Here is a 27,064-nt window from a genome sequence, read left to right as displayed (position 1 = left end):
TGTGCACACCACTGGTTATTAATAAAACTGCTGGAGTGTGACTTCCATCAGGAAATCTGAATGAATGAATGAATAAATAAATAAATAAATAAATAAATAAATAAATAAATAAATCAGTTTGACTGAGCTGCAACACCTTCATAAACCAGCAGGTGGCAGTATAATGCAGTGTTTCTGCTTGATGAAAGGCGTGCATTTTTAAGACTCCGGATGCTTCAAGAGCCAAGAGAGAATTTGGGGTTTGAGCATTGACGTTTATATGGAGGTCAGTTTTTTTTTTTTTTTTTTTTTTTTTTGTTTGTTTGTTTGTTTGTTTGTTTGTTTGTTTGTTTGTTTTTTTGGGTCATACTGAGCTATGTTAATTGCAGAACTAAGCATCAACTTTTTTTGTAATAATAAGAATAGATTGATACCAGAGTAACACTGTTCTGTTCAGTTGAGGCAGGGGTCTCAAACATGTGGCCTGGCGGCCAAAGGTTCCAATCCGGCCCGTGGGATGAATTTACTAAGTGCAAAAATTCCACAGTCAAGGCTGTTAAACTCATTTTAGTTCAGGTTCCACATACAGACCAATATGATCTACAGTAAAACAAAAGCATAATAACACACAAAAAATAATGACTCCATATTTTCTTCTCAGTTTGATGTGAAGAAAAAATTGTGACACTATGCCTATAGTTAAAGAATGTCAACTTCAATTTTTTTTCTTTGTTTTAGTGCAAAAAATACCATTACATTATGAACATATTTACATTTACACACTATCCTGTAACAATGAAATGTGAATAACCTGAACAAATATGAACAATCTGAAATGTCTAACGAAAATTAAGCACAATTTTAACAATTTTTCTGCCTGATTCTAAGTGTTTAGTATCTTTGTAGATCCGATCCATAATGCACATGAGAAAGGATAAATTGAAAGCATAATATTGTTAAAACTGCACTTATTTTTCTTAAGAAATTTCATTTTTTTCCAGGTTATTCCCATCATTTTTGTTTGGATAGTTTATAAAAGTAAGTATTTTCATAATTTAATGGGGGTTTTTGAACTAAAGCAAAGAAAAGTTTGGAATTGTCATTATTTATAGGTTATTATGCTATTATTTTACTGGTCCGGCCCACTGGAGATCAAATTGGGCTGAATGCGGCCCCTGAAAGAAAATGATTTTGAGACATCTGAGTTAAGGAAAGGACCACTTTAAAAACCATACAAATTCTGTGCAAAAAGTCTCAGGACATCTTCAGCTTTGCTGTTTTTGCAGGGCTCGAAATAGGCATACATATTTATTCATTAGTCTTTTTTTTATTAAAATACAGTAGTGAAATACAGGAAATGTGGGCACAGACTTAAACACACACACACACACACACACACACAAATCTTGCATAAAAAAAACTTCTACAAGCAAAAGCCAGCATTCAGTGCATTCTCTGCTGTCATGATATACAGTAGGTCAAATAATAAGTATGAAACCTTGCATAATATACCAGAAGATGAATACACTAAATCTCTGTACATGTTCAGTGCAAAGTGAGGTCAAATTAAACACTGAACACTTGCACTGTCCAGTTCTATTTCATACAGCGACTGAGAAATGCACATGTATGGTTGTTGTAACTGCACTAAAACCACAAACCTAATGGTGATGGTAAGACTTCTGTGAGATACTGTATATTCTTAGATGATTTACTCTTCTTTGTTAAAGAGCTGCATCTGTTTTTAACGGAGAGTAGCCGTGTTTTTGAAGATCATTTTAACCTCCTCTATAATCCTTGACCTCCTTTGCTTAAAAATATAATGCATGTATCCTCTGTATTATAAATGAACACCTGACCCCTCTCCCCTTCTGTCTCTCTCTCCAGTTTGCCGCCACTCGTATGAAGTGGAAACCTGTGGCATTGACTGGATACTTTTGGAAGAGAGCATCTCTCCACAGTGTGAGATGAGTGACAGCGCACGGCGAGTGCTGTCAGTAGCATTTGCAAGTCAATGCTCCGATTTTAACCTCTTCACTCTCCCTTCAGTGTGGATAGACTACCTGAATTCTAAATCAGCCTTCTGAAATTTTCGCATTGACCTTGTCTAGAAATCCCTCTGGCACACACAAAGTTATCTTTTTTGCAACAAGACTCTATAAGACAAACCATGTTTTATAAGTCTTTTGGATTCATCAGTAGTTGAGTGTAGAGCAGTGGACGGTGGAGGCTTAAATGAAAATAGTAATAGTTTTTAAAAAATCATTAACTGATTAAATTTTACATAAATAATTTTATGTAAAATATATTAAGTTTATTCATATATAGCAATTTTGAAAACATACATTCAGCAAGTGCAAAAACAGGGAACACAAATGGTAATGTAACAACACAAAGGACAAAACAATAAGGTAAAAGAAATGCAAGACTGAGATTAGAAAGTTAGAAGTAAGGGGATTATAAAATGCAGAATGCACAGCAGATGATATAACCAAGCACACTGTGATGTGAGAAAGTCCAAATTAACAGATCAATAAATACAAAAGAGAAAAAACACAGTGAAATGTACTATTTGTAACTTTATTAGAGGCTACATTGAACACTGTTGAACTGACTCCTCTGTGTAAAAGTAATAAATCTATAAATGCATCCCTGGATCATTGAACATCTAACTCAGAGTGATAAATCAATAAATCTAGAAGATGATATCAAAATAACTGTCACAGTCTAGCTCAGTGGTTTCCAGCCTTTTTTGGCTCATGACCCCATTTTAACACCAAAAATTTATGGTGACCCCAGACATTCAAAACAGAGACATTTTTCTCTTGGCAGGGCCAGGCTGGGGAAAAAATCTTTCCATTCTCTGTTCGATATGGTTTTCTGACTGCGACTGTGTCCGGGCAGGTTGAAGCGTTGTAATGTAGTCACATGATCGGGTCAATCAAGATATTATATCCTGCCTTTTGTTTGAACTAGATTTTTATTAGGAAAAGTGTGTGATGTTTTAATTATAATGAAATATATATTGAATCATTACAAAATATCTTTTTATTAGTTTTGTGGTTTTTTTAATCAGTTACTAAAAATTTCAGGCAACCCCACATGGGGTTGCAACCCAAAGGTTGAAAAACACTGATCGAGCTGATTCTAGCTGTGATTATTTTCTATAAAATCAACAAATGCAGTTTAGAAACCTAATATTACCCATCACAAACTAGCTGAACCAGTACCTTCACATACCAATAGTTTGTGAAATGTTCTTTCAGCATCACCTGATTCATCTGTCTTTAGTGTAGAAGCTCATGGTCAAATTGTGTAACATTCACAGACATTTTTCATTACCCTTTACTACATGGAGACACAAATAAGTCCACTATTATGTTTCATAAAGACAAAAAAATGCCTAAGAAAGGGAGATGTGTTCTTTCCCTCTCCTGCGGTGACATTGAAACACTGTCCTATTGATACAAAAGAAAAGACGTATTTAGCAAATACCATAGAAAAAAAACAAACGAGGATCATTATTGATTTCTTGCATGGTGTTATGTTGTCCAACACTAGAGGAAAGTTTTGTGGGGAGAATCAGTGTTACAGCACAGCACTGGAATTCCTCAGTTGCCAGATACACACATGCCTGTGGGCATAAATGTGTCAGCATCTGTTTTATGTGTGCATACGCGTGCATATGTGTGTCACCGATGCACAGGCTATTTATTTGTATTTGTCTGTGTGTGTGTGTGTGTGTGTGTGTGTGTGTGTGTGTGTGTGTGTGTGTGTGTGCGTGTGTGTGCGTGTGTGTGCGTGTGTGTGCGTGTGTGCGTGTGTGTGTGTGTGTGTGTGTGTGTGCATGTGAGCATAGCTGCTGCTGATGTGGGTCATTACCCCTTCTTTCCCCCGGGGGCCATGCAGCAGGAAAGGACAGAAGGGGAGGGGATGGATGGAGAGGTGGGGTGCGGCTGAGGGGTAGGGGGGGATGGGAAAATAGAAGGTGTTTGAGGGAGGGGGTGGGCTTCGGTGTGTGTTTGGATGTGTTGGTGGTGGGGTGTCCCAAAGGAGTAGAAACCAATAAATCACTGCACCGTCTCTGCACTGACACCCAGCTTGTCTGATGAGGGACAGGGAGGGGTTGGGGTGGGAGGGGGGGGCTAAAGTGAGGTGGTGGTGTGGAGTGAATTGAGTGCAATGTGGGGGTGGGTATGTGGGGGTGGGTGATAGTGGGGGACACCACCATGACAACACTGTGGCCTTGTCTTCCTGTCAGTCAAGCCCACGCTGGGCAGGAGCCATTCTCAACCTCATCCCACACTCACTGGGGAAATCGGTGGGAGGTGGTGGGGCTGGGAGGGGCTGGGAGTGGAGGGTCACAAAACCAAAAGTTAACGACTGCAACCAAAGCACCTTCCATGAGAATCATCTTGTTTCTGTTTGCTGTTTGGTGGGAATATGTAACTAGAAACATTAGTTCTGAGGTCACTTTCAAATGGAAACTATTGTTTTTAGACTGAAAAGGTCCAGTGTGTATGATTTACAAGGATTTAGAAGAATAGAATAGAATAGAATAGAATAGAATAGAATAGAATAGAATAGAATAGAATAGAAAATGACTTGTAGCATTTATTGCCATAGAATAACACGCTAGTATTTATAGTAGCTCTGAACAGATTTGATCTACTCCAGTTTTTTTATTTTTTATTTTTTTTTGTAGCAGTTCACACTCAACATTAAAGTACAATACAATCACCTTTTATGTTTGAATGTGGACCAGAGTGAATTTCCCCTTGACTACAAACAAAATTAGCTCTAATGATGAACTCAGGTCAGATGTAAGGAACAACAAAACACTGAAATCTGCAACTTTGTCACTGGATATCTTATAATTTAATCCTGCTTTTAGATGTAAAGCACTTTGGGCTTCTTTGTGTTGTTGTAAAGTGCTATATAAATAAACTTTGATTTGATTTGATTTGGATATCACAAAATGTATCACACTGAAGCTTTAAAATACATGATTTTTTTAATTTGCCAGGTAAAGTTAAATAAAAGTGCTACTTATTGGCACTCAAAAGACTCATATAATAAGAAAGAGACAGATTTAAAGGTTCAGTTTGGGACATTTAGTGACAAGTAACAATGAAGTTACAGATTGCTGAACTGAATGAATAGCCTTATCTATTTCCTTATCTACGGTGGCCATAAAACACAGACTGGGGTTTTGTCTAGTCTAGTCTTTTGGGTTTGAGGGAATGGGGGTGGGGTGAGGGGTTGAGGTTCCAAAAAACCCAGTGATTCTCATTTTCACATGATGATTTGCTAAGAAAAATGTACATATGAATCCTCCTAAATTTGCTGAAATGATCAAATGTTGGACCTCTAAGACAGATAGGACATTGTTTCTTTTTCCATAGATCTTAAATGTAAGTGGTTCTATGGCTTTAATACACGCTGGTCTATGCATTCTCCACTGATATTGCAAAAATGGGTTTCTCCGAGGCATCGATGTGGATTCCTGCAGGTATGATTGTTGTGAAATTGTTGGTCTGGAAAGCCCCCAACAGCTCTCTGATTTGATGGACTGTCTCCAAACCCTGATTACTCTTGATGTTTTACATCACACTTTTAGCAATCCAGTCGTATTGTTGCTCTATTGGGAACATGCTGAAGTGATGTGAATGATAAAATGTAAAACAGATGAGAGAAGAAAGTAAGGAGGGTGGGGGTGGGGGTGGGGATGGTGGTGCATTAGTTGTACCCTTCATTATGATGCTGTTGAAAAGATCTGTCTTTAAACTTGGTATGAGTTCACAGGGCTTTAATATTCTCTTACTGGACAGAATTTGTTTTAGCACACAACAACCACGAGCATCTTGCCCGAGTCTCAGGAGACAGCTGAAACTTATCGATCCAAGCAAAACACTGTAATAACTGCTCTTGTTGTGCTCCGTTCCAGCGAGCAAAAAGAAAAAGTGTAATAAATGACGGTTCATCTTCCTGATAGGACGTCTGTCCGGTAGAGCCTGTCAGCCGTTGCTGTGTGGGGTGTCATTTTGTGCTAATATCATACTCACAGTTTGACGCTGATAGTGCTATTGGCAACCGCAAAAGAATGAAGTCATCTCTGAGGTTTTGGTGGGAGGCAAAGACATTTCTCGTCACCTCATTTCAAAACCACCAGCCCCCCCCACCACCCGTGATGTGTTTCTGTTTAGTACCACTTTGCCTGCTCTGCTTGTCTGCTGCTCTTCTCTCTCTGGTTGTAAAAGGATGCTGCTGCTGCTGCTGCTGCTGCTGCTGCTGCTGCTGCTGCTGCACCTCCAGGCACTTTCTACTGTTTTGCCCTTTGGGACAGGTGTGTGTTTACTTACACTTAGCATCCATATGTTTTTGCTGAATTGTCCCTTTACAAGCTCAAACTAAAAGCTCCTGTGACTTTATGACCACTGTGCCCCCCCCCCCCCCCCTTTTCCCATCGCAGGTCCACTCTGATGTCCCCTTTGCTCTGAACCTCACCGTAGGCACCGTGTGGACTTATGTGGGATATTTAATCACTGGATCACAGCCAGCACACACACACACACACACACACACACACACACACACACCTAACACACTCCTTCATCTGACCTGCCAATAGCAATAATATGTGTCCTTGACTTATCATTTTCTATCATCTATATTATTATGCCCCCCCCTCCTCCTCCTCCTCCAAGCCCACAACACAACACAGCCTCATACATCCTTTGCACCCCCCCCCCCACACACACACACACACACACACACATATGCACAGCCAACATGAAACATCTCCCTGTGCAGCAGCAGACTGCAAAGCACTGCATTCCTCATGACTTTTTTTTTTTTTTCTAATAAATGTGATCCCAGAATCCGGGTAGAGGGAGACCAGTGCTGTGCATTAAAATTCATGGGAAAAAATGGCAATAAAATCTTTCTTTCTTTCTCTCTCCTCCTTCTCTTTCTCTCCTTTACTCCCTCCCTGCTTCCCTCTTTTTCATTCCCTCACTTGTCTGCACAACACACACACATTCCACACACACACACACACGCACACACACGCACACATGCACACACACTTTTTTCATCACCCATGTGCACTCTTCTTCTCCTTCAATCTCTAACCCTCCTACTGGCTCGTCTTTCTCAGCATCCCCCCTGCTGTCCTTCATCCTTTATTCTCTTCCTCCTCCTCCTCCCACTACCCCCCCCCCCCCCCCCCCCCCCTTCCTCTCTCTCCCTCTTTCGCTCACACACACACACACACACACACATATACTCTCCCACAAACACACACCCATCTATATTTTCCAACTCCACCTCTGGCAGGTTGTGATTTCCACTGTCAGAAATTGCTTTTTCAATATCTCTCTCTCTAATTATGAGCCCCGCTAAAGGGGTCGTGCCACCAGAATACCAATTTTTCCACCATTTCTCCCCTTCTGCTCCACAATAATTCTCCTTTTCCAGGTAACAACAATGCTCACATTCAATAAAAAGCCGTGCATGCTTTTGCAGCATGTAGTCAGCTGCAGCTCTGGGTGCATTCTTCTGCCGTCTTCATTTACATCTATTTGGTCCATTCATGTTTTTGGGTGAATTCCTCGTGGTCGTGATTAATTTCCCGACTTCTACAAATGAACAGGATGATGCAGCAGAGGTTGGAGTGAAGTATATTTATTTCCACATCAACGAGGACAAAATGGGGAAGAAATGTAAGGGGTTTTTTATGCATTGACGGTTTTGCGGAAAGAAAAAGGAAAACCACTGAATCTTGATACAACCGCTGCACATACACACACAGATCCACACACAACTCCTCACGTTCTCAATCACTCCCCACGTAGCGAGGAAAGGGTTAACCTCACGGAGCGGTTGTAGTCTCGCTTTGATTGACGTGTGCAGCACTGTGCTACCCTCCGTTCTCCAATCAGCAAACGGTCAGCGGACCCACGTGGGTGTCTTCGACGCTCATTGGTGTATTTTACCAGCGTTCACTGTGTCGAGGACGAGCCCCACGTGGAGATTTCATTCAATCACTGAACAATTTCACTGAAGCCTCTTATTTCTGCACAAAATGATGCACATTTAAGAAAAAAGAAAAGAAAAAAAAAGAAAATCTTAATTGTATGTGTGTGGGTCGATTTTTTTTTCCCAGTTACACTTTTGTATACGTAGATGAACTCAATTAGCCCACCATGCAACAACCATGCACCAGAAACCAAACCATGGTTTCTTTGCAAATATCATGAGGCTGTGTTTGCAGAGCAGCATTGTGTACGGATGCCTGACGCTTCAGGTTTGCCCAGTATTTAACCCTTTCATGCATATTGGTCACTACAGTGGACAGTTCTCCTCCAGCTGTTCTCTTGTATATTCTTAGATTTTATTACTTTAGTTTCATATCAGCCAACACAATACACAATACACTGCAATTGATAATATTACTGTAACTTGACTGTTCTTGATAAACCAAATCTAACATGTTTGAGTGTAAATCAACTCCTTGTTATCGTTATTAGACTGTAATTAACAACAAAAGTTTTTATTTTTTTATTTGTTTGGCATATTATCTCCATGAAGTGACTAGTATTGGAGTTCGCTACAAACAAAAAGTTAAGGATATATTTTTTTTGTCATTTTTGCCATTTGTAAATAAAACTATATCTGGTCATTTAAAAAAAAAAAAAAAAAAAAAAAAAGTGTTTCAATTCAATTCACACAAAAAAAGTAAAAAGCGTTGTGCAAAAATCCCAAGTGAAAAAAAAGCCCCAAAAATTTTAAATATCCATAACTATTTGTTTGTAGTGTATGTTAAAATGTGAGAAAAACATCAAATTAGCAGCATTTAATGTTTTTATTTCATAGTTTTCACACAGTATGTCAGTAAATACACGTTTCGTTGCTTTAAAAATTAAACGCACATTTTTTGCAACTCCATGAAAAATAGCTTCATGAAAATAAAATAAAATAAATTAATTAATAATAATAATAATAATAATAATAATAATAATAATAATAATCTCGTTGTTTTTTAAATGCCTAAAGAGGAATAAAGAAAAAAAAATCTTGATTAATGTTCTCATAATTCATGCATGAAAGGGTTAAAAGAGTAGATGGCGTTAAATTAATTTTTCTGGCAAAAGGAGACTCTGCCAAATCCAACCCTGTACGTCTGATTATTTATTTATTTACTTATTTATTTATTTAAAATAAGACGACCTTAGGCGAAAAAGTGGCAATCCTTCTCTTTTAGGACCCTACTACTACCACCACCCACCATCACCCCCCACCCCTTGCTCCCCCATCTCCTCCTCCTCCTCCTCCTTTAAGGCTACTCATATGTTATGTCCCATTGAGGATCAGAGAAGGGGAGGGGGGTGAGAGAAGTGAGGGACTGGGAGTGTTGTGTGTGAAAAGAGTGCAGGCCAACGAGCGAGACAAAAGAGGCTGCGGCTGCATTCAATGTGCTGGTGGTGTGTCCGTCTCCGAAGCCACAAGCAAACCACATCACCCCCCACCACCTCCTCCTCCTCCACCTCCTCCTTCTCCACCACCACCACCTCCTCCTCCTTCCTCTCTGGCCTGTTCTCTACGAGACAAGACGGCGAAAACACACAGGAGAGAGGGGACAGTGTAATTGCTGGAAGCGCGAAGTTGAAGCGCTCCCTCGGACCTGCGGCGGAGGCTTTCCTTCTTCTTCTTCGGCTCCTTTTTTTCTTGTTCTTCTTCTTCTTCGTTCTCTTACCGTACACTACTCGCTACACGTCGAGTGCGGTGCGGTAGCGGCGGTGGCGGCGGCGGTGTGGGGTTGGAGATATAACCCAGAACAAAGGAGTCTTGAAGCGAGGAATGAGCGAGCCGAGACTAGCTTTGCCATTACCTTTGAAACCGGGCCAAATGCCTCTCTGAGACCAACAATAGTACGTCGCGGCTGCTCGTATTTCTCGACGAAGCATTCCGCCCCAAAGGAGAGCCAGAAGAAGGACCCAAAACAATACAATTTAAAAAAAAAAAAGAAGAAGAAGAAGAAACGCACATTGAAAGACACAAAAGTCGGCGGTTACAATGTTCCCTCAAAACCGACCACCGGTAAGTAAGCTATGCTATTATTCAAGCTCATTCTCTTATAATCGCTTTCTAAATGTGCGTTTTCTGTCATATATCACGTTATGTTAAAAAACTACAAAACAACCTCACTTAAAAATTGCCTTTATCACCCTTACTGTGTATTTCCGGGACTCCTTTGTAGGAAAATATACTACACATACTACTGTAGTGATGTAGTTAGCATACATACTGAAGCTACAACATCCCCATCTGTGTTTATATCATAAAAAGGTCCCTAATCTTTTGTCTTATGAAGGTCAGACAGTGTGTTGTTGCCCCCAGCAGTCAGTTGGGGGGTTTAGTAAAAGCAAAGCCTCCCTCAAACAACGTCTAACTTTACTGTGTGTGTATGTGTGTGTCTGTCTGTGTGTGTGTGTGTGTGTGTGTGTGTGTGTGTGAATCTTATGTCCTTGGTGGCCACAGTGGAGCCTCTTTTCTATCTTCATACTATTGTAGAGTTGACCCAGATGATGAAGTGTGTGTTTGTTTGTCCCTTCTCCAGAGCTGTGAGAGGGGGAAGTTCAGCTTGTTGACACCTTCTCTCAATGGTCTGCCCTTCTCAAGTACCACTCTTTGTTTTGGGTAAAGGAAAAAAATCAGCTTTTTTCTTTATTTCTTTTCAGTCACATCAAGGCTGATTCATGCCACTGATTTGATAGGTTTCCAACAAGGTGCCAGCTCCTCTTTTTTCAAGGAGCTGAGATTGTCCTTCGCAAAGGCTAGTATAAGGCGGCTCTAGAAATGTGTTGTTGAGATAGGTTTTCTGTTAGGTTCACGATGAAACTCACGCTGCGTGGCTTTAATTTGTTTTAGTCGAGTTAGGTGGAGAGCTTTTGAGCAGGCTGAAATACATAAACACTGGTCCTCCAGCTGTGTGAAGTATCAATTAAGACCTGCTCATTTGCCTAACCCTCATCTCCATCCCTCAGCCATGCCACCCCTGCACCCCACCCCTGACAGTGTTTTGACATTCATGTCCCATATACTGAAACCAGATTAAGTACACTGTGAAGTATAACCTTGTTTTAATTAATTCCTCACACAAATCATTTTTCACATTTTTGTACAAATTACATATTGGCTGTAGTGCTTAAATTGCTCTATAGTCATGCATTACCAATATTTCAATCTGTTCTTCTTTGTATGATAAAGAGATCTTGTTAGTCCCTTTTTCTCAAGCATACAGTGTATACACAAACATGACACACACACTCCAGCAGCTGTGTATGTAGTATAACTGACTGCAGAAAGGCAGGGCAGGAGGCAGACTGTGGGTCTGTGGTTTGCACTGTAAACCCAATCCCTCTCATCCAGCCTCTCCTCGCTGTGTTCCTGTGAGAGCTCCAAACCACATCTTAATGTATGGGCAGGCGTCCCAGGGTGAGAGGAGCAGACTGCGGCGGGTCTGCGTGGAATGTTTAGGCCAGCAGCCCCTGTTTTAAACCCTCCGCGGATCTCAGCAGTACCAAAGTGAAGCGCTGGGACTCTGGAAAAGTCACTGGCCATCACAAGATCTTGTTTGCGCCTCTGAGTGAAGGGCCATTCAACCTAGTAAGATGCTGCGCAGGCAGTAACCTTTCACCACTGGATACTGGTCTGTTGTAAAGGAAATGACTCATATTTGATATGAACAGGTTATTAACATGTTATATCACTTATAATGCGTATCTTTTAGAAAACCAGGAGTAAAAATTAGGCTGCATTTCACATTCAGGTGCACACAGATTCTCTCAAAACGTAACACCTTATTTTACCAGTGTTTGCTGTGCTGAGGTGGAACAACACTGCATTCATTCAGTCATAGAACCTCTGAAAAATCTTCTCAAGCTCTTGTGTTTACAGAAAGTGTTACACTTTTTTATGAAATTAAGATTTTATCTGTTTGTATAAACATGAGAGATAGCGATCGGTATGGAGCAAACTTGGCTCTGATAGTAGCTGACACATAATATTAGTCTCCTCAAAAGTAATTACTTACTTTGATGGAAAATAATAACTCATTTAAGAAAAAATGCACCTAGTCAATCTCTGATAAGGACTGTGTGGGTAAACATTTCACATTCGGGTGCACAATAGACGTGGCGGTGCAGTTTTCCTGGTTGTAACTGAATCTACATGTTTTGGCTGTTCTGCAACACGTGATCAGCTATGTAAAATATGGAACTGTGTACATTACAGTAAGTCTATAGGATAAGACTCTTCATGTTATATGTGAAAACATGGGCCCTTTAGAAAAATCATCAAATCATTGATGCATACCTTGTATTATAGGAATATGTAGATACACACAACATAAGTAGATCTGATTTTAAGTCATCACAGGTGTAAAATCTAAATATTTGCACACAGTCCTATAGTGATGCTTTTTTGTTGAATTTGTGTAAATATGACAGATTCTGGTGACAGTGACTGGCTCCTGTTTGTGTCTGGTCTTGGCATTTCCACCAGCTCTCTACCTCCATTTTTTTTTTTTTAGATATGAACAGTGGGAAAGGTTCTGCTGCTGTGGATAATTACGTTTCCTTCTACCAATAAGTGTTACAAGGTTAAAGCACATTTGTAGTTGAAATCTATTGTAATAATTGTTTTTGTTGATGCGATAATGATCATTTTTAGTATCTGGCTATCAGTCATTTCTGTTTTAAGAGGTCCTAATGTTTCCTCTGTTGTGGTTATACACAGATTGTTGACTGTACATACTTGTTTGATTTAATTTAACTCTTGTATTTACTGTAGATGCACATTATCTTGCGAAGCAGTAATAGCTAATAATAGATCACAATATACAATACCTTTTGATTTTTTTTCCCCTTGTCTCTCAATGAGCTAATTTATATAATACAGTCAAACAGAATGTGTTTATGTCTGACTGTGGGATGTATTTGTTTCAGTGGTTTTGTATTTTGGATGCAGGTTCAACATGAGCAGAATCAGAAAAATGTACTCGTTGGTGCAGAAACTTTGCCTCTTTAAACACACAGACAGACAGTACTTCAGATTAGAGGTTGACCAATAGTGCATTTTTAAAGGCCAATGTCGTGCCAGTAGTTTGGAACAGGAAAAGGCTGATTAAAGGTAGGGTAGGAGATCCTGGAAAAACGGTTCGAGTGAGCTACATTTTGAAAATACACAATTAAAAGTCCAAACCCCTTTCTTCAGGCTTCCCCCGAAGCCACGCCTTCAGAGTACTGGATTGTACTCGCAGTGGGGGGAGGGACAAATGGCAGTTGAATTTGATAGACATATCACCATTCAGTCATTTTGATGGGTCGGTTAAAATGATTGGATGGTGTTTTTTCAGTCCTGTCCATTTCACAGGTGGCTAAAAAAAAATTATTTTTGTGTTAGAGCATTTAATTAACTGGTTGCAGTTGGGGTGTGCAGGGGATTTTAAGCAATATAGTAAAAAATACTCCAGGAAAATATCTCCTACCCTACCTTTAAGGCCAATTAATCACCCTACAAAGTTCCCAGTAAAAAACACATGACCCATGTCGTTATTACTGGCTTTGTTTGAAATGAGGTCACAGCTGAACTGAACATCTGAGTCAAACTAGTAAATACTTCAATAAATAAGATTACTGAACTCAAAGTGATAAATCAAAAATGTGAAAATGAACTCCAAAATCTAGGTGAGATTTTGTTTGAGCTAATTGGCTTTTTCCCTCAAATTCAGTTCGAGTAGAGATCCATGGACTACTGTTGCTGCCAAATTTTGCTAATGCTGATAGGTTGTGAAACACTTTATTGTATTTGACCAAATATACAGTCTGGTTAAGGCTTACCAGCTTGTCAAGTTTATTAGCATTTTTTTTAATATGCAAATTGTGTCCAGTATTTTCTATATAGGCTACTAGTTTCATATCATAGTACATTTAAACAGTTAATACCACTAATGTCGTTGTGTGTAATTTTGGATATTTTGTCAATGCTATATGTGACTGTGATTTTACTCTTAATTTTATTATTTGGTGTCTAACAGTGACCATATCAGGCCTCATGACCATAGTGTTTGTGCTGTTCTCACCTAAAGGCGTAACACCGCTAACAAAGGCCAGGGTCCCATGATGAGAGGCAACCAAAAGACGCTTTGGAGCACATGAGCGATTATGTGAAGTATTTGTGAGAAGCTGTTTTTTCTGTTATTATTTACAATCACACTATGTTTTACCACTCATTCATTAGGTATGTACTGCAAAAGTTTTGGCTGTTACCAGTATTTAAAATGACAGTGATAGTTTGAGTCATAGTTGATGATAATGTAATTCTCTGTTTATTTGTTATTTTTTATCCTCCCTTTTGTGCTAGGGAAACAGAGAAATCCTCAATTTTATTTTAAAAAAATTAGATAACATAATTGCAAAGGAGCATGTATTTAACCGTGTAAAACTTAAATATAACACAACAAATATGTATTGGTCACTACAATTGATAAAATTATATCTTATAGTCGGATACCAATATTCAGTTGATATTAGCCTTTACCAATATACGACTGATATATTGGTAAATCCAAAGATTTTACAGACTGATATTTAGTGATATAATCTCTTTTTGGTGGTATTTTGAGATTGACGAGATAGAAATGCAATTAAATAAATACTTGTACTGGTGATTTTAACCAAATTAAATCAGTTTTTGCTTAATCATTTGGGTCTTCTTTTTTTTTTTTTTAGGAAACCAGTTAATAGTCATTGGGCCATGCTTAAGGTGTGGTTTTGTGTATATGTTGTTTGTAGATCATTTCAAAAGGCAGTAAGATGCACCCTTCACTCTCAGACCCTACCATAATGCAAGACCACACTTCCCCATCGCTAGCATGCTTTTAGCTCTTTATCGCTACTCTTTTCCAGCAGCGAGAGTGTGGCTATCGATCAGCTGCTCGCCTGCTTTGCTCACTCGGCCGATAGATGGGAAGAGAAATAGAAAAGGTAGGAGAAAATGAAGGGAAAAAGGCTGGAGGGACCTCAGGTTTACACAAGCTGTTGTGGAAGGTGCGTGCTGATGGAAGGAACAAACGAGCTTGGGGGGTTACCTAATAAAAGAAGGCACCTCCAGCAATTAAGCCAGCTGACAGGCAAACTGTGGCGCTTCGCTAATGTGGGGTGACAGCAGGGAAATTTGAATAACGAGGCTTGCGGGAGGAAGGAGAGAGGAATGAAGGTGGTAGTGGTGGTGAGGGGGTCGGGGGGAGGTGGGTATGCAGAGGGAAAGAAAGATGTGTGGTGCTAATGAAACAGGTGCCTGGCAGCCCCTCCCCTTTAAGTGCAGGAACCATTTAGAGATTACCAGCACGTTTTGGAGAATGAAGGAGGATGGAGGGGGGGGGGGGGGGGGGCAATGGACCAGTGTCAGTCTTTTTCACTGCAAGCTCGTGTGTGTGTGTATATATATTTTTTTTTCATAACAGTGCAAATTCTCACTGAATGTTGACAGTTGGGTTTGTATAATTTGATATACGAGGCTTGAGAAAGAAAAGTATATCGACTAGTTTCTTGGCTCATGGAGATGGGGATGTGTGTTTTTTCAGTGTGTGGGTAGATAGATACTATGAGATACAGGAATGCTATTCTGGGTTAGACCCTCTGTCACTGCATCCTCCTTGGCGGTAGTCGGATGAGAGGGAGAGTGAGAGCTTGGCGGGTGCTTACTCTGATGTTCAACTCTGTGGGTAAGCAGTGCAATTAGTGGCCTGACTAATGGGCCGAGCTATATAAAGGGAGACAGTGAGACAGCATCTTCTCAGCTGAAGGAGAGGGACGGAGAGAGACCGAGCCCTGATTAAACCAATTTCACAAAGTGAATGCCGTGTGTAGGATTAAATGGGTTTTTGACTGTAAACAGACAAGTTGACATGTTCAGTTGTAACTTTTTTCTTTTGAGTAAAATAGTGGCTGATTCAGTGGTGAAATCTGGATATAATTAGTGCTCAGGATTTGTAATGAATGTCAAGAAAGGGTAGAAAATGAGCTTCACTTATAAAAAAAACTGGAATATGTGGCCTTAAGTATTGTGATGTGTCCCATTCATCTTAAGGCTGGTGTATGCTTTCACCTTCGCCATGCTGATTCATGGACCAGAGGTGATCATATCTGAACCTGTAAGAGCAGGTACGTGACAGATGAGCTAAATACTAGCTTACTGACATGGTTAAATAGAAAACTAAAAAAAAAAAAGAATTAATTTAGTGAATGAAAGCTTAGAAAATCTGACTCCAGGTGAGCGAGCTGTCAGTTACACCTGTCAATCAAAACTCAACAATGATAGACACGAAAGCCTTCTCCTAGCCCTAAAACGTCAATAATGGGGGATAATAATTTGTAAATGAACCACCAGAATACTTTTTACATGATCAGAATAAAACAAATGAGACCATAATAACTCCTGGGGGGAAAAAAATAAGGGCTTGTGTTGATGTGTTATTGGAGAAAAGTTCCAGCCTATTGTCAGGCCTTTTTTGGAGCCTGTATCTACCGGCAGTCGGTGATACTATAGTACACAAAGATACTTTGGCATCATTTTCACTGTGGAGACACGGTCCTTGCCCTTTGGTTTGTATTAATGAGAGGAAGCCACACTGATAAGAAACGTTTTTTTCTGCGACCTAAAAAAATACTTTCACTGGTGAAAATTACAAGAGAAAGAAACAATCCATGAGAAATCAATTTCTCCCCACATCCCCTGCGCCCATTGGAAATGAAAACACCACATGGGTTTTTTTTTAAGTGAGCCTTATATTCCTATGGTCACAACCACATTAAACCATGATGGCCCCATTGCAGCTCCATTAGCAAATTATGTATCAGTGTGGGTCAGTGTGGGTAGCAGGAGTTGAGACACATCCTGTGGCTTCTCATCAATATTGACGTAGAAGCTGCAGTCGTGTGAATGCAATAAAGTGCATGTGTGCTTGTAAATACTTGTGGAAATCTGGAGTGCACAGACGTCTTTTTAGTGTTTGTGGCAGGCATGTGGGGGCATGTATTCTGTCTTCCTGTCTGTGTATGTGTGTGCCTGTGAATGTGTTTTTTTTCTCTCTCTCTCTCAAGGGTAGGGGGTTAGAAAGAGGATGTGAGGTCATCGTGGTTTGTCTCTTGTGGTGTAATTAGAGGTAACTCAAATGAAAACAGTAATGATTTCATTCAGTGAATGCCACGCTGTAAACAGTCCCCTGTAATGTTCGAATTCATTTCGCTGCATTTGTTCACATACATTTGTTGGTGTTTGCGTTTTTAATTCAGGGGGTCGTTGTGCTGTTGACCTCGACTATAATGTGTGAAGTGTGTAACCTGTTACGTTAAACCAAGGTTCATAGTGTGCAGCCCTGTGCACAGCACTGTGGTTTGTGTGCAGACATTTCTGACCATTTAGCATGTTTAAACCAGATTGTTTCCACTCTGCAGTCCCACTGTGGGGATGTGGGGTCTGATTTAAAATCCCCATAGATGACTCATTGTGCTCACTCTCTCATCCCTTCATCATCAGGTTCTCATTTAATCATTGCAATTGACTTAGGCCTTCCTGGGCTAAGAGGGAGAGATTAGTGTGTATGTGTGTGTACATTTAAAGTGTCGGGGTCAAACCCTACGTGGTCCAACCTCCCAGATTTTGGTCAGTAGGTGTCCTTAAATGTCTAGCTTTAGCTCGTCTTCATCAGATGGCTCTGGGAACAGAAATAATCTCAGTAGTGACAAGACTCTGCTGCTCTGGGCCTGTAAACACCTCTTCACTGATTTATCTAAACAGTTGAGTAATCAGATGATCTCTAATCATATCAGAGAGAGCAGCTTTCGCTCCCCCGTGCAGGTCCACCTCGTTCAATCCTCTCTCAGTATTACCGAGCCCGACTTCTGCATATGAATGTATGAGCCACACAAAGTCCGATCCTGTAATTGTGTAACAGAGATTTTAGTCTATGTAAGCTTTGTTCAAGGGCAGACACCGTGTCTCTTGTTTGTTTTCGAGCCAGGACATGGCGGAGAGAGACGGAATAACGGACCCTGGGATTATCAGGCGAGGCTCCCAACCTAGATCCATTCCCAGAGGTCAATGGGTCAGCGCGGCGACCTGACCTCTCACTTAAAAGCCTGCTCAGCTGTTTTCCCGGGCAGGAGTTGAAGACTAAGCAGTAGTTTATAGGAGTTAGTGAAGACTTTGTGTTTCCTGGGATAGGAGCTTTGCTTTCACTGTATTCCAGACTCTGCATCTGTTCATCCTGTCACCAGCTTTTCTGCTTTAGAAGTATTTAATGTAATTCTTTTAAATGTCCAGTGTGTTAGATTTAAGGGGATTTAAAAGGTTATTAATGCAGAAATGGAATCTAATATTATGTCTGCTGTAGTGTGTATTTGTATGAAAATGGGAGTTGTTTTATAATAATTAGAATGAGTCACATATACCTACAGATGCATCAGACTGCCTTGTTTTTACAGTATTTCTTCTCATCTTCCATTTCATAGTAGATGACATCCAGTGTTAAGGTGCATCACTGTCACTGTTTGAATATGGGCCAGAGTTAAAATTCTTTACACCTAAAGATCCAGACATGACAGTACAGATACTGACTCGAGTGAGGGGCTTGCACATATCTTTTGGCCACCATAGGGGAGAGTACGGGGGATATTCAGTTCACCTCTATATAGCTACCACTAAAACTCAATGTGTAAACCATGTAGCTCTTTACTTTCTCCACTCGCCTGCTTCCTCCCCCCTCACCTGGAGACACAGTTATGTGAAGATTAAAACAGCCCTGGAAAAGTTGAAAAGAGGGGTGTGATTATTATTATTATTATTATTTTTAAGGGCATAGAAGAAGTAGAGTCATTTCTTTCTTCTTGCTTCTATCCTCCCATAAAATGGCCTTGGTGCTCTTCTTTTTTCCTGCGAAGAGTAATTGCTGTGTGAGAGAGGGAGTGGAGGAGAGAATGTGTGTGTGTGTTTAATCAAGGGTTTTGTGTGAGGAAAAAGGGAGTGAGTGTGTTTCTGTGTGTGTGAGGAAGACTGACAAAATGTGTGTGTGTGTGTGTGTGTGTGTGTGTGTGTGTGTGTGTGTGTGTGTGTGTGTGTGGCTGTCTATGCTCCAGGAGGGGGATCTGGCCGACAGATTGAGAGCAGCTTGTTAGAAAGAGGAACAATGAGGCCACAGCCCCTCTCCTATCTTCTTTTTTTTCATTTTCCTTTCATTCCTGTCCTCTCCTTTCCTGTGTTTGGTTTCTCACTCCCTTTCCTTCTCTTATTTTCCATCTCCCTTCTTCTCTACATTTCACTTTCCAGCCATTTTCCGCCTTACATGTCCATTTTCTCTCCATATTTCTATCAGCCTTATCTTTTCACTTCCACCTCCCCTACCTATTCAGCACTGCCCCCTCCCCACACTCACCCCTCCCATTTTGTCAGCATTTGCTTTCTCCTCTGATAGCGTTTCACCCTTCTTGTTTTCTCTCTCCTCCTTGGCCACTTATCTTCCTGCTCTTAGACATGCATGTTTTCTTGCACATATACAGTATGTTACATGCTGGCACACTCCGCTTTTGTCATGCAAATGTGCTGAACAGCCTGGCATTCCTTCTCTCCGATTGAGTTGAGAGGTGTTGTGATTAAGTCACTAATTAAACATCATTAACATGAGGCACACATCATTGATGTGTAGGACATGGAAATGTATGTTGTTGGGGGTTTTTTTTCAACCAAATTAATTATTACTGCTGTCATTCAGTTCTACCCACATACAGTGTATGCCTATTGTTACCGAACTCCAGTTAGAGAAAAAAAACCTACTCCACCTACAAAATATTTTTTTTTCTTTTTGGCATTTTTACAGGCTTTGCCCTGCAGGACGATTGCACCGCATTGTGTGATTAAACCAAACCTCACAAGTGTATGTGAACTTTAAAGTTGTAAGAGCGGCAATGAATGAACATACTGACATTTTAAGGGGTTTGCTACCTACCTAGATATTTTAGATGGAAGCTCGGTGGTAGTCAAAATTGGAAATTATTACTCAGGATAAAAATGACAGCATGGCACCAACGGCAATCACACTACCAAATGGGAAATGGAAGAAATATTTTCCAAAACGGGAACAGAGCATGAAGCAGAAAATGTTTCTGTTTCACCCTTGAGTGTGGTTAGTCTTAGTTTTTCCTATTTCACAAACATGCTGTGATGTGGATGATTGAACCTGCAAGGAAGAATGTCTATAAAGAACATGGCTGTTTTTTTTTTGTCTTGTTTATTTACATTATTCAAAGGTGCCAAAGGTAACTAGCTACATTATAACGCATCCCCAGGGAGCCAGACAGGGTCTAGCAAAGGCTAACATCACCACCTGTAAAGGAGGCTCGTAAGAGAAAAACAAAATGGCCCTTACTGTACCCTCAGAGGGACAGGTATTACTGCAGAGTGAACTCAGAGTGTTCTGTCGGTGAGTTGTGACTGCAGTCTGGTTTTAAAAATTCAACAATGTCTGTTTCCACAGCAAGAAACACACTGACATTACAGTCTCTTTTTCAGTAAATTTTATCAGATGAACCAGGCTGAAAAGAGGGCGAACACAATTTTAAACCTAGCATAATTACCTATAAACGACTTGTCACACTTGTCTAGTGACAGGTATTATTATTATTATTTTTAAATCTTCAATATGGTGACAGAGCTAGTACGTGTGAGAAAATAAAAACTACCATTTAACCTCTGTGTCTTACTCGAGCATTGCCAGACTTGTGAACCGGCTCTCCCAGGCCCTGCTGGATTCTTCACCCTGTTATTTTGACAGTGAGCCAAATAGACAGACAGACGTACAGCCCCCACCACCACCACAACCACCCTGCTAGTCCAGCTCTCAGCCCCCTTTTGTCTGCCTGTCCTGCAGCATTACCCCTATGGTTGTAGTCTCCTAATTGCTCTGGACCCTGCAGAGACGAGAGACTAAGCACAGAGGTTGGGAGGGGTCTACAGCCACAGTGGGGTCCTTTTTTTTCTCCCTCTCACTGCTCTATTTCTTTTTTCTTTCTTTTCTCAGACTCGCAACTAAACAAAGTGTGCTCATTTGGCTAAGCAGCTCTTGTACTGCCCGCCCACCCATCCAAATCTCAGTGACCCATTCACACCTGGCTCTGCTGGAGATTACTGTGTCAGCAGGGCCTCACTGGAAGGTTACATACAGGCTTGGTGGCAAACACACTAGGGCTGCAACTAATGAGCATCTTCATTGTTCACTAATCTGTTGTATGGTCTAGAAAATATCAAAAAATGGTGGAACATGTTGCTCTAGTGTGTAGTAAATCTAAGGTGGCATCTCCTAATGTGTTTGGTCCACAACCCAGAGATACTCGGTAAGGATTGACAAATATGTGTTTTTTCACAGCTGATACCAATCAATAATTAATTTTAAATTCAGTAATAAGCATTAACTCATGTGTCTATAAGTAATTTTCAATGAATAGACAACAAAGTGGTTGTGAAGTCATGACATACACAGTAACACGTCTAATATTTAGGGCTAGACGTTCTAGCAAAAAAAAAAAAAAAAAATCAGACATATCTTTTCAGGCAGAATCATGATTCATGATTTGATTCACAATTAACTCAAACTTATAAAATGCAGGTAAGTTGCAACCAAACTACAAGTTTTGTTGTTATCTGGTTTCTCTGGGCTTAGGCTGTGTATAATGGGTTATGTGGTTATGGGTATAATGGTAATTGTTTGTCATTATTTCTCCAGCTGCAGCAAAATAAGATGTTATGTAAACTATAAGTTAAAGCAGACTGAAACTGAACACTTTGGTGCAGACAGATGCCAAAGCATCGCAATAAATGCACTGAAATAAAATATTGTTGTGATCTATGCCAGTAACATTAATGCTACAGACCCATAGGTTACCGCAACACTGTAAAATACTGTAATAACAGTAGTAAATGGGCCATTTAAAATGAATGGTAGCTGAGTAGGAAACTTTTGACTGCACTGTTTATTTTTCAGTGACATAATCTGTACAATATCTCACCCTACTAATATAAATACAACCAAAATTTGCATGTAAACCCTTATGAAAATGTTAATGAGACATTTGTTTACATTACTTGATATTTATTATTCAGGAAATTCATCCTTATACTATATTGACTAATGTTAATAGCATCTTTTAAACTTAAGTGTATTAATATTTTTGTCAACTTGAAGATCACTAGACACATTATTTGCAGTGGAAACATACAACTGATGTCATTTCAGGCTGCTGTCGAGAAATGAAGCCACGAATAGAGCAATAGAGTCATGTCTGACAGCTCTAATTACAGATTACTGTTCAGAATCCCAAGAATGGGTAGAATTCTTTTTGCTCTCCACTTGAAATGTAATGTACTGAACGGTAGCTATTGAATTTTTGCTCATCATGCTAAAAAATTGCACACTGAGACGTTTAAGTTAATTAATGTGTCCTTATTCTAAAGTGTTGCCATTACGACATGTAACAATTTGAAGTTGGTTTTCTAGTCAAATCTCTTAAGTCGCCCGCCTCTTCTTTTTTCAGGCACCTCTACAGCCACCACCGGGGTCTTCAGCTTCAGTGGTGGCAGCAGCAGCAGCGGCGGCAGCTGCAGCATCTGGGACGCCCCAATCCCTGAAACTAACCTACCCAGAGACTCTAGACCGCATCAAGGAGGAGTTTCAGTTCCTTCAGACCCAGTACCACAGGTGTGTGTTTGTATATGTGTGTGTGTGTGTGTGTTAGTGTGTGTGTGTGTGTATGTGTGTGTGTGTGTGTGTGTGTGTGTGTTGCTGACAACAGTTTTGCCCAATGATCTTGCATTGGGTTGTGGCCCAGTTTGCCAAGTTTTGACTGGAGCCCTGTGAGCTGAAACTCCCTCTGCATTCTCAGCAGTCCCACTCGAGTAAATAAACGAGGGTGCATTTCTTTTTTCTCTTTCCTTGGTGCTTTCTCTTGTTTTCCACATGTACATACAAGTACACACTATATCTCTGACTGAGATAATATGAGACAAAGGAGGATTGAGATGTTTTGACTCTCCCTCTTGGCACCGTCTCAGTGGGTGCACTGTATACGCTGCCGTTTGGAGAGAAATGTTCATGCACATGCACAGGTACATGTAGGTATGCAGCTTACTGTTTTTGCATGCCTGATCTGCAGGAATGGGTGCCCTGAATGCCTTTGAATGTGGGATTTGTGCTGGAAGTGGAGTCCCAGCCTTCTCCCCCTCCCTCCCTCTCTCTCTGCCCCCCCCTCATCTTGGCACACCTTCACAGGGTCCCCATGCCCTCCCCACTCCTCTACTCTCATTCTGCTTTGATTTAGCTGGCCAGAATCTCCCCTCCCTTCCTCTCTGTCCCACTTCAAACTTCTTTTGTGTGCCCCCCCCCCCCCTGCTCACAGCCCCTCAAACTCCTGTGGCTACCGCTTCCCTCGCCGCCGTGTGTGTGCCCTCATCCCTCTGTCTGTACTGTTTGTAGAAGCTCTAAGAATAGTCTACCCAGCACTGACACTATGATACTGGAACCCACATGTATACTTTAACCCACACAGGACATTTATGATGACATTTAACTCAATCATACATTTTACAATTTTAGATTAGATTTGATAGAGTTTATTGATCCTTTGGGCAGAACCCAACTGAGGTTCCAATAGCAGCACAACACCAAATATACACACACAAGAAATGCCACAAGAAAAATGGCAAAAACAATAACTCATTAAAAAAAAAACAGTAAAGAAAAAAACAGCTAATTTCACATTACAAAGTACTAGTAGAAATAACAAGTAGCAAAGGAGTAATAATAAAGTAGTAATTATAATGATAATAAACAGCTAATTATGTTACACTATTATAATATTCAAGATAGATAGATAGATGTTTGTTTTCCTGCTTTTGTGTGAAACATCCAAAAAGTATCAACACACTATAAATGAACCAAACCATAGCTGAGTTTGATCTGGCCTGAGAGCATCCTCTTTGGTTCAACCAAAATCAGTTGTTTTGTCTCCATTGTAGTCCAGGATAAGGTTTTACACCTCCTAACTTGGTTGTTATCAATCTGAAAAGCTAGAAAATCCGAACCAAACAAGGTCTTCATTAAAGATATTGTACTGTTTGCTAATTTGCTGGTTGGTGACATAATCAGAAAATTCCAATATGAGTAATTCAGGCCAGTGACTCATTATTCAATAGTGCAGGTTTAAAAATGTCTAGACATTAGTCAAGACAGAAGTGTGGTCTACATGGACATGGTGTGGTTGTAAAGTGATCTAGAGGTGATCATAAGGTTGTTACATCTGTTCAGAATAAAAGAATCTCTTCCCAGTGCCCAGTACTTTACATCTTAACACTGATGAGATGCCAGTGCCCCTATTTTTACAGATTAAAAGTCGTTTTATTCCTTCTATTTTTATTCCTAAAATAAAATGAGGCTTTACTTGCAGATCATGTCATAACTGCAAGTGGAGATATCAATTGTATGCTTGTGCAATTATCATTCGTTTTACTTGAAGATGCATCTTTCCTGTTCATTAACCTGTCAGTAACAGTCATACCACCATTCTCTTGGCTAATAGATAATACTCACTAATTCAGAGGGAAATCAAAGGTTATTACCCTGTTGCCTCTTTAAGACAAGCCCCCAGAACTTGCTGTGAACCATTTTTTCAACACTGACCTAGACAAATCTCGCAGCAAACATGAGTCACCCGTGGATCTGGTGATTGAGACGGTGTTATCAGCTCCTCTGGCAGCAGTTCAGTGGCACACCTCGTGTTACAAAACACCTGGAGCGTTTCCCTCTCGCCAAGCACCGGTATGGCAAACGAGCTCGCAGAATAAACAATGAATGAATGGTGAGATTAAGAAAGCGATTGGGAGCAAGAGCAAGCTTGTGATTGCATCTGCGTCTTCTCAGCATGCTGTGTGAGCGAGCCTGGGTTCAGATTTCCAGGACAGTTTGTTTAACCTTCTTCTTGCCTCGAGGCTGTTGCAGACAGAGAATTCACAGCAATAATGTTGAGTGGTTGACAAAAACTTGAAAATTAATACCATAGCTATAGCCAATAACAGTAACAACAATTAGTGGAACAGATTGTGCCATCTGACATCTTTTCACGTACGTGTCAGATGTATGTTTCGTCTGTCACATGGGTATGAACCTGTTAATTGGAAGGGCTGCTTTAGCTCATTGATAATTGCTATACAAACAGCAGTAGAGATGCTGTCAACACTGTCAGAAGAAACATTTCAGCTGTCTGAATGAACTAAATTTGAACACTGACCATTTCAAAGTTAAACTGTAAAACTATTTTCATCATTCAATTTTCAGCGGTATTTTATTGTGCTCATTATGCTAATGTCAATTGAAATTATTGTGCTATTATAAGTTGGATAACTGTTGAAATGAATATTGAAGTTGAAGCACTAAATATGTAAAAGTATCTCAGTTACTGAAGATCGAACCCAAAGTAACTAATCAATAAATCTGGAGCTGAATATTGAACCAATTAGTGCTTTTTCTCAAAGCCAGTAATCCTACTGAGAAGCCTAATATTAGCCACTGTCCATTTTCTGCTGACACAGATGGCATGTAAACTTATGAAACCACCAGTACGAAGTTAAATAAATAATAAATAAATTTTATATATATATACAGGGTGGGTAAGCAAAATTTACAATATTTTGAGGCAGGGATTGAAAGACAGTGTATGACCAATTAGTTTATTGAAAGTCATGAGAATTTATTTGCCACAAGAAAATTTACATGATAGAAAATGTTTTTATTCTATGTGTCCTCCTTCTTTCTCAATAACTGCCTTCACACGCTTCCTGAAACTTGCGCAAGTGTTCCTCAAATATTGGGGTGACAACTTCTCCCATTCTTCTTTAATAGTATCTTCCAGACTTTCTCGTAATAGTTTTGCTCATAGTCATTCTCTTCTTTCCATTATAAACAGTCTTTATGGACACTCCAACTATTTTTGAAATCTCCTTTGGTGTGACGAGTGCATTCAGCAAATCACACACTCTTTGACGTTTACTTTCCTGATTACTCATAAGGGCAAAAGTTTCTGAAAAGGTATGGATAACAGTGTTAGGTATGATTATGACATCAATATATGTTTGGTTTCAAAACAATTGACGTAGTGCCTGCTGAGAAAAAACAACTAAATGTTCATTGTAAATTTTGCTTCCCCACCCTGTATATGTCTGTGTGTGTTTGTGTGTGTGTATGTATGTGTATATATATATATATATATATATATATATATATATATATATATACCAGTTCATCTTTGACATTCACATGCAGCACAATGAAAGGCCTCGATTCCCTCTATAATTGTATAACTCTGACACCTGATGCCGCTTACCAAACCCAACCCTAAAAAAAGTTAATTTGGCAACACTTTTGGAAAGCACCAGTTGGATGGCCAGTCGGTAGGATTAGATGTGGCTTTGTTTAGGCCAGCAGCAGACAGGTCAGATCACAGATCCACATCTGATTGCAGGCTACATCTCATGTAATCAGACCTACTTGTACACTTACTCGCTCTGCAGGGAAAACATGACCCGAACATCCACAGGGACAGAGAAAAACAACACTGACCCATCTGATGCATGTGCCACACACACGCACACACACACACACATATATATACGGGCCTCCCCAATTATCTTTGCACACAATGATGTCTAGAAATAGCAGGGCTTAGTTGTGTATTTTGACTGCTGAGAAGGTGGCTGGATTCTGATAGATGTTGGATTAGACAGCAGGAAAGAGATGGAGGGAAGGGATTAGCACTGATGAGCTGCAACTGTGTGTGTGTGTGTGTGTGTAGGCAGACGGGTAGATGGATGGGTGGGTGGCACGGTGTGTTTCTAAATGTGTGTTGCTTGTTGCTTTTGATGGCATGTGTGCGGCTGGTACGGAGGGATGAGGAAGATTACTAAGAAACTAAAGAAAGGG

The 27,064-nt window shown here is 40.2% G+C and overlaps 1 protein-coding gene across 4 annotated transcripts in view; it reads left to right on the top strand.

The window, feature by feature from the left end:
• The first annotated feature begins 9,421 nt into the window (after nt 1-9,421).
• tle2a (TLE family member 2, transcriptional corepressor a) overlaps nt 9,422-27,064 on the top strand; it is a 52,450-nt gene continuing 34,807 nt past the window's right edge. For 2 of the 4 annotated variants that reach the window (XM_030131322.1, XM_030131321.1), the window contains exons 1-2: nt 9,423-10,080; nt 22,629-22,792. In XM_030131322.1, the coding sequence (XP_029987182.1) occupies nt 10,057-10,080; nt 22,629-22,792 (188 nt within the window). In that variant the 5' untranslated portion in view covers nt 9,423-10,056. Of the gene's footprint in view, nt 10,081-10,662; nt 10,681-22,628; nt 22,793-27,064 lie in introns of those variants that run through there. The other 2 variants (XM_030131320.1, XM_030131323.1) reach the window with 2 other exon arrangements.

This window comes from Sphaeramia orbicularis, chromosome 4 (assembly GCF_902148855.1).
Source record: "Sphaeramia orbicularis chromosome 4, fSphaOr1.1, whole genome shotgun sequence".
Lineage (NCBI taxonomy): Eukaryota > Metazoa > Chordata > Actinopteri > Kurtiformes > Apogonidae > Sphaeramia > Sphaeramia orbicularis.
Note: the sequence above shows the minus strand (reverse complement) of the source record. Positions and strands in the feature narration are given on the sequence as shown.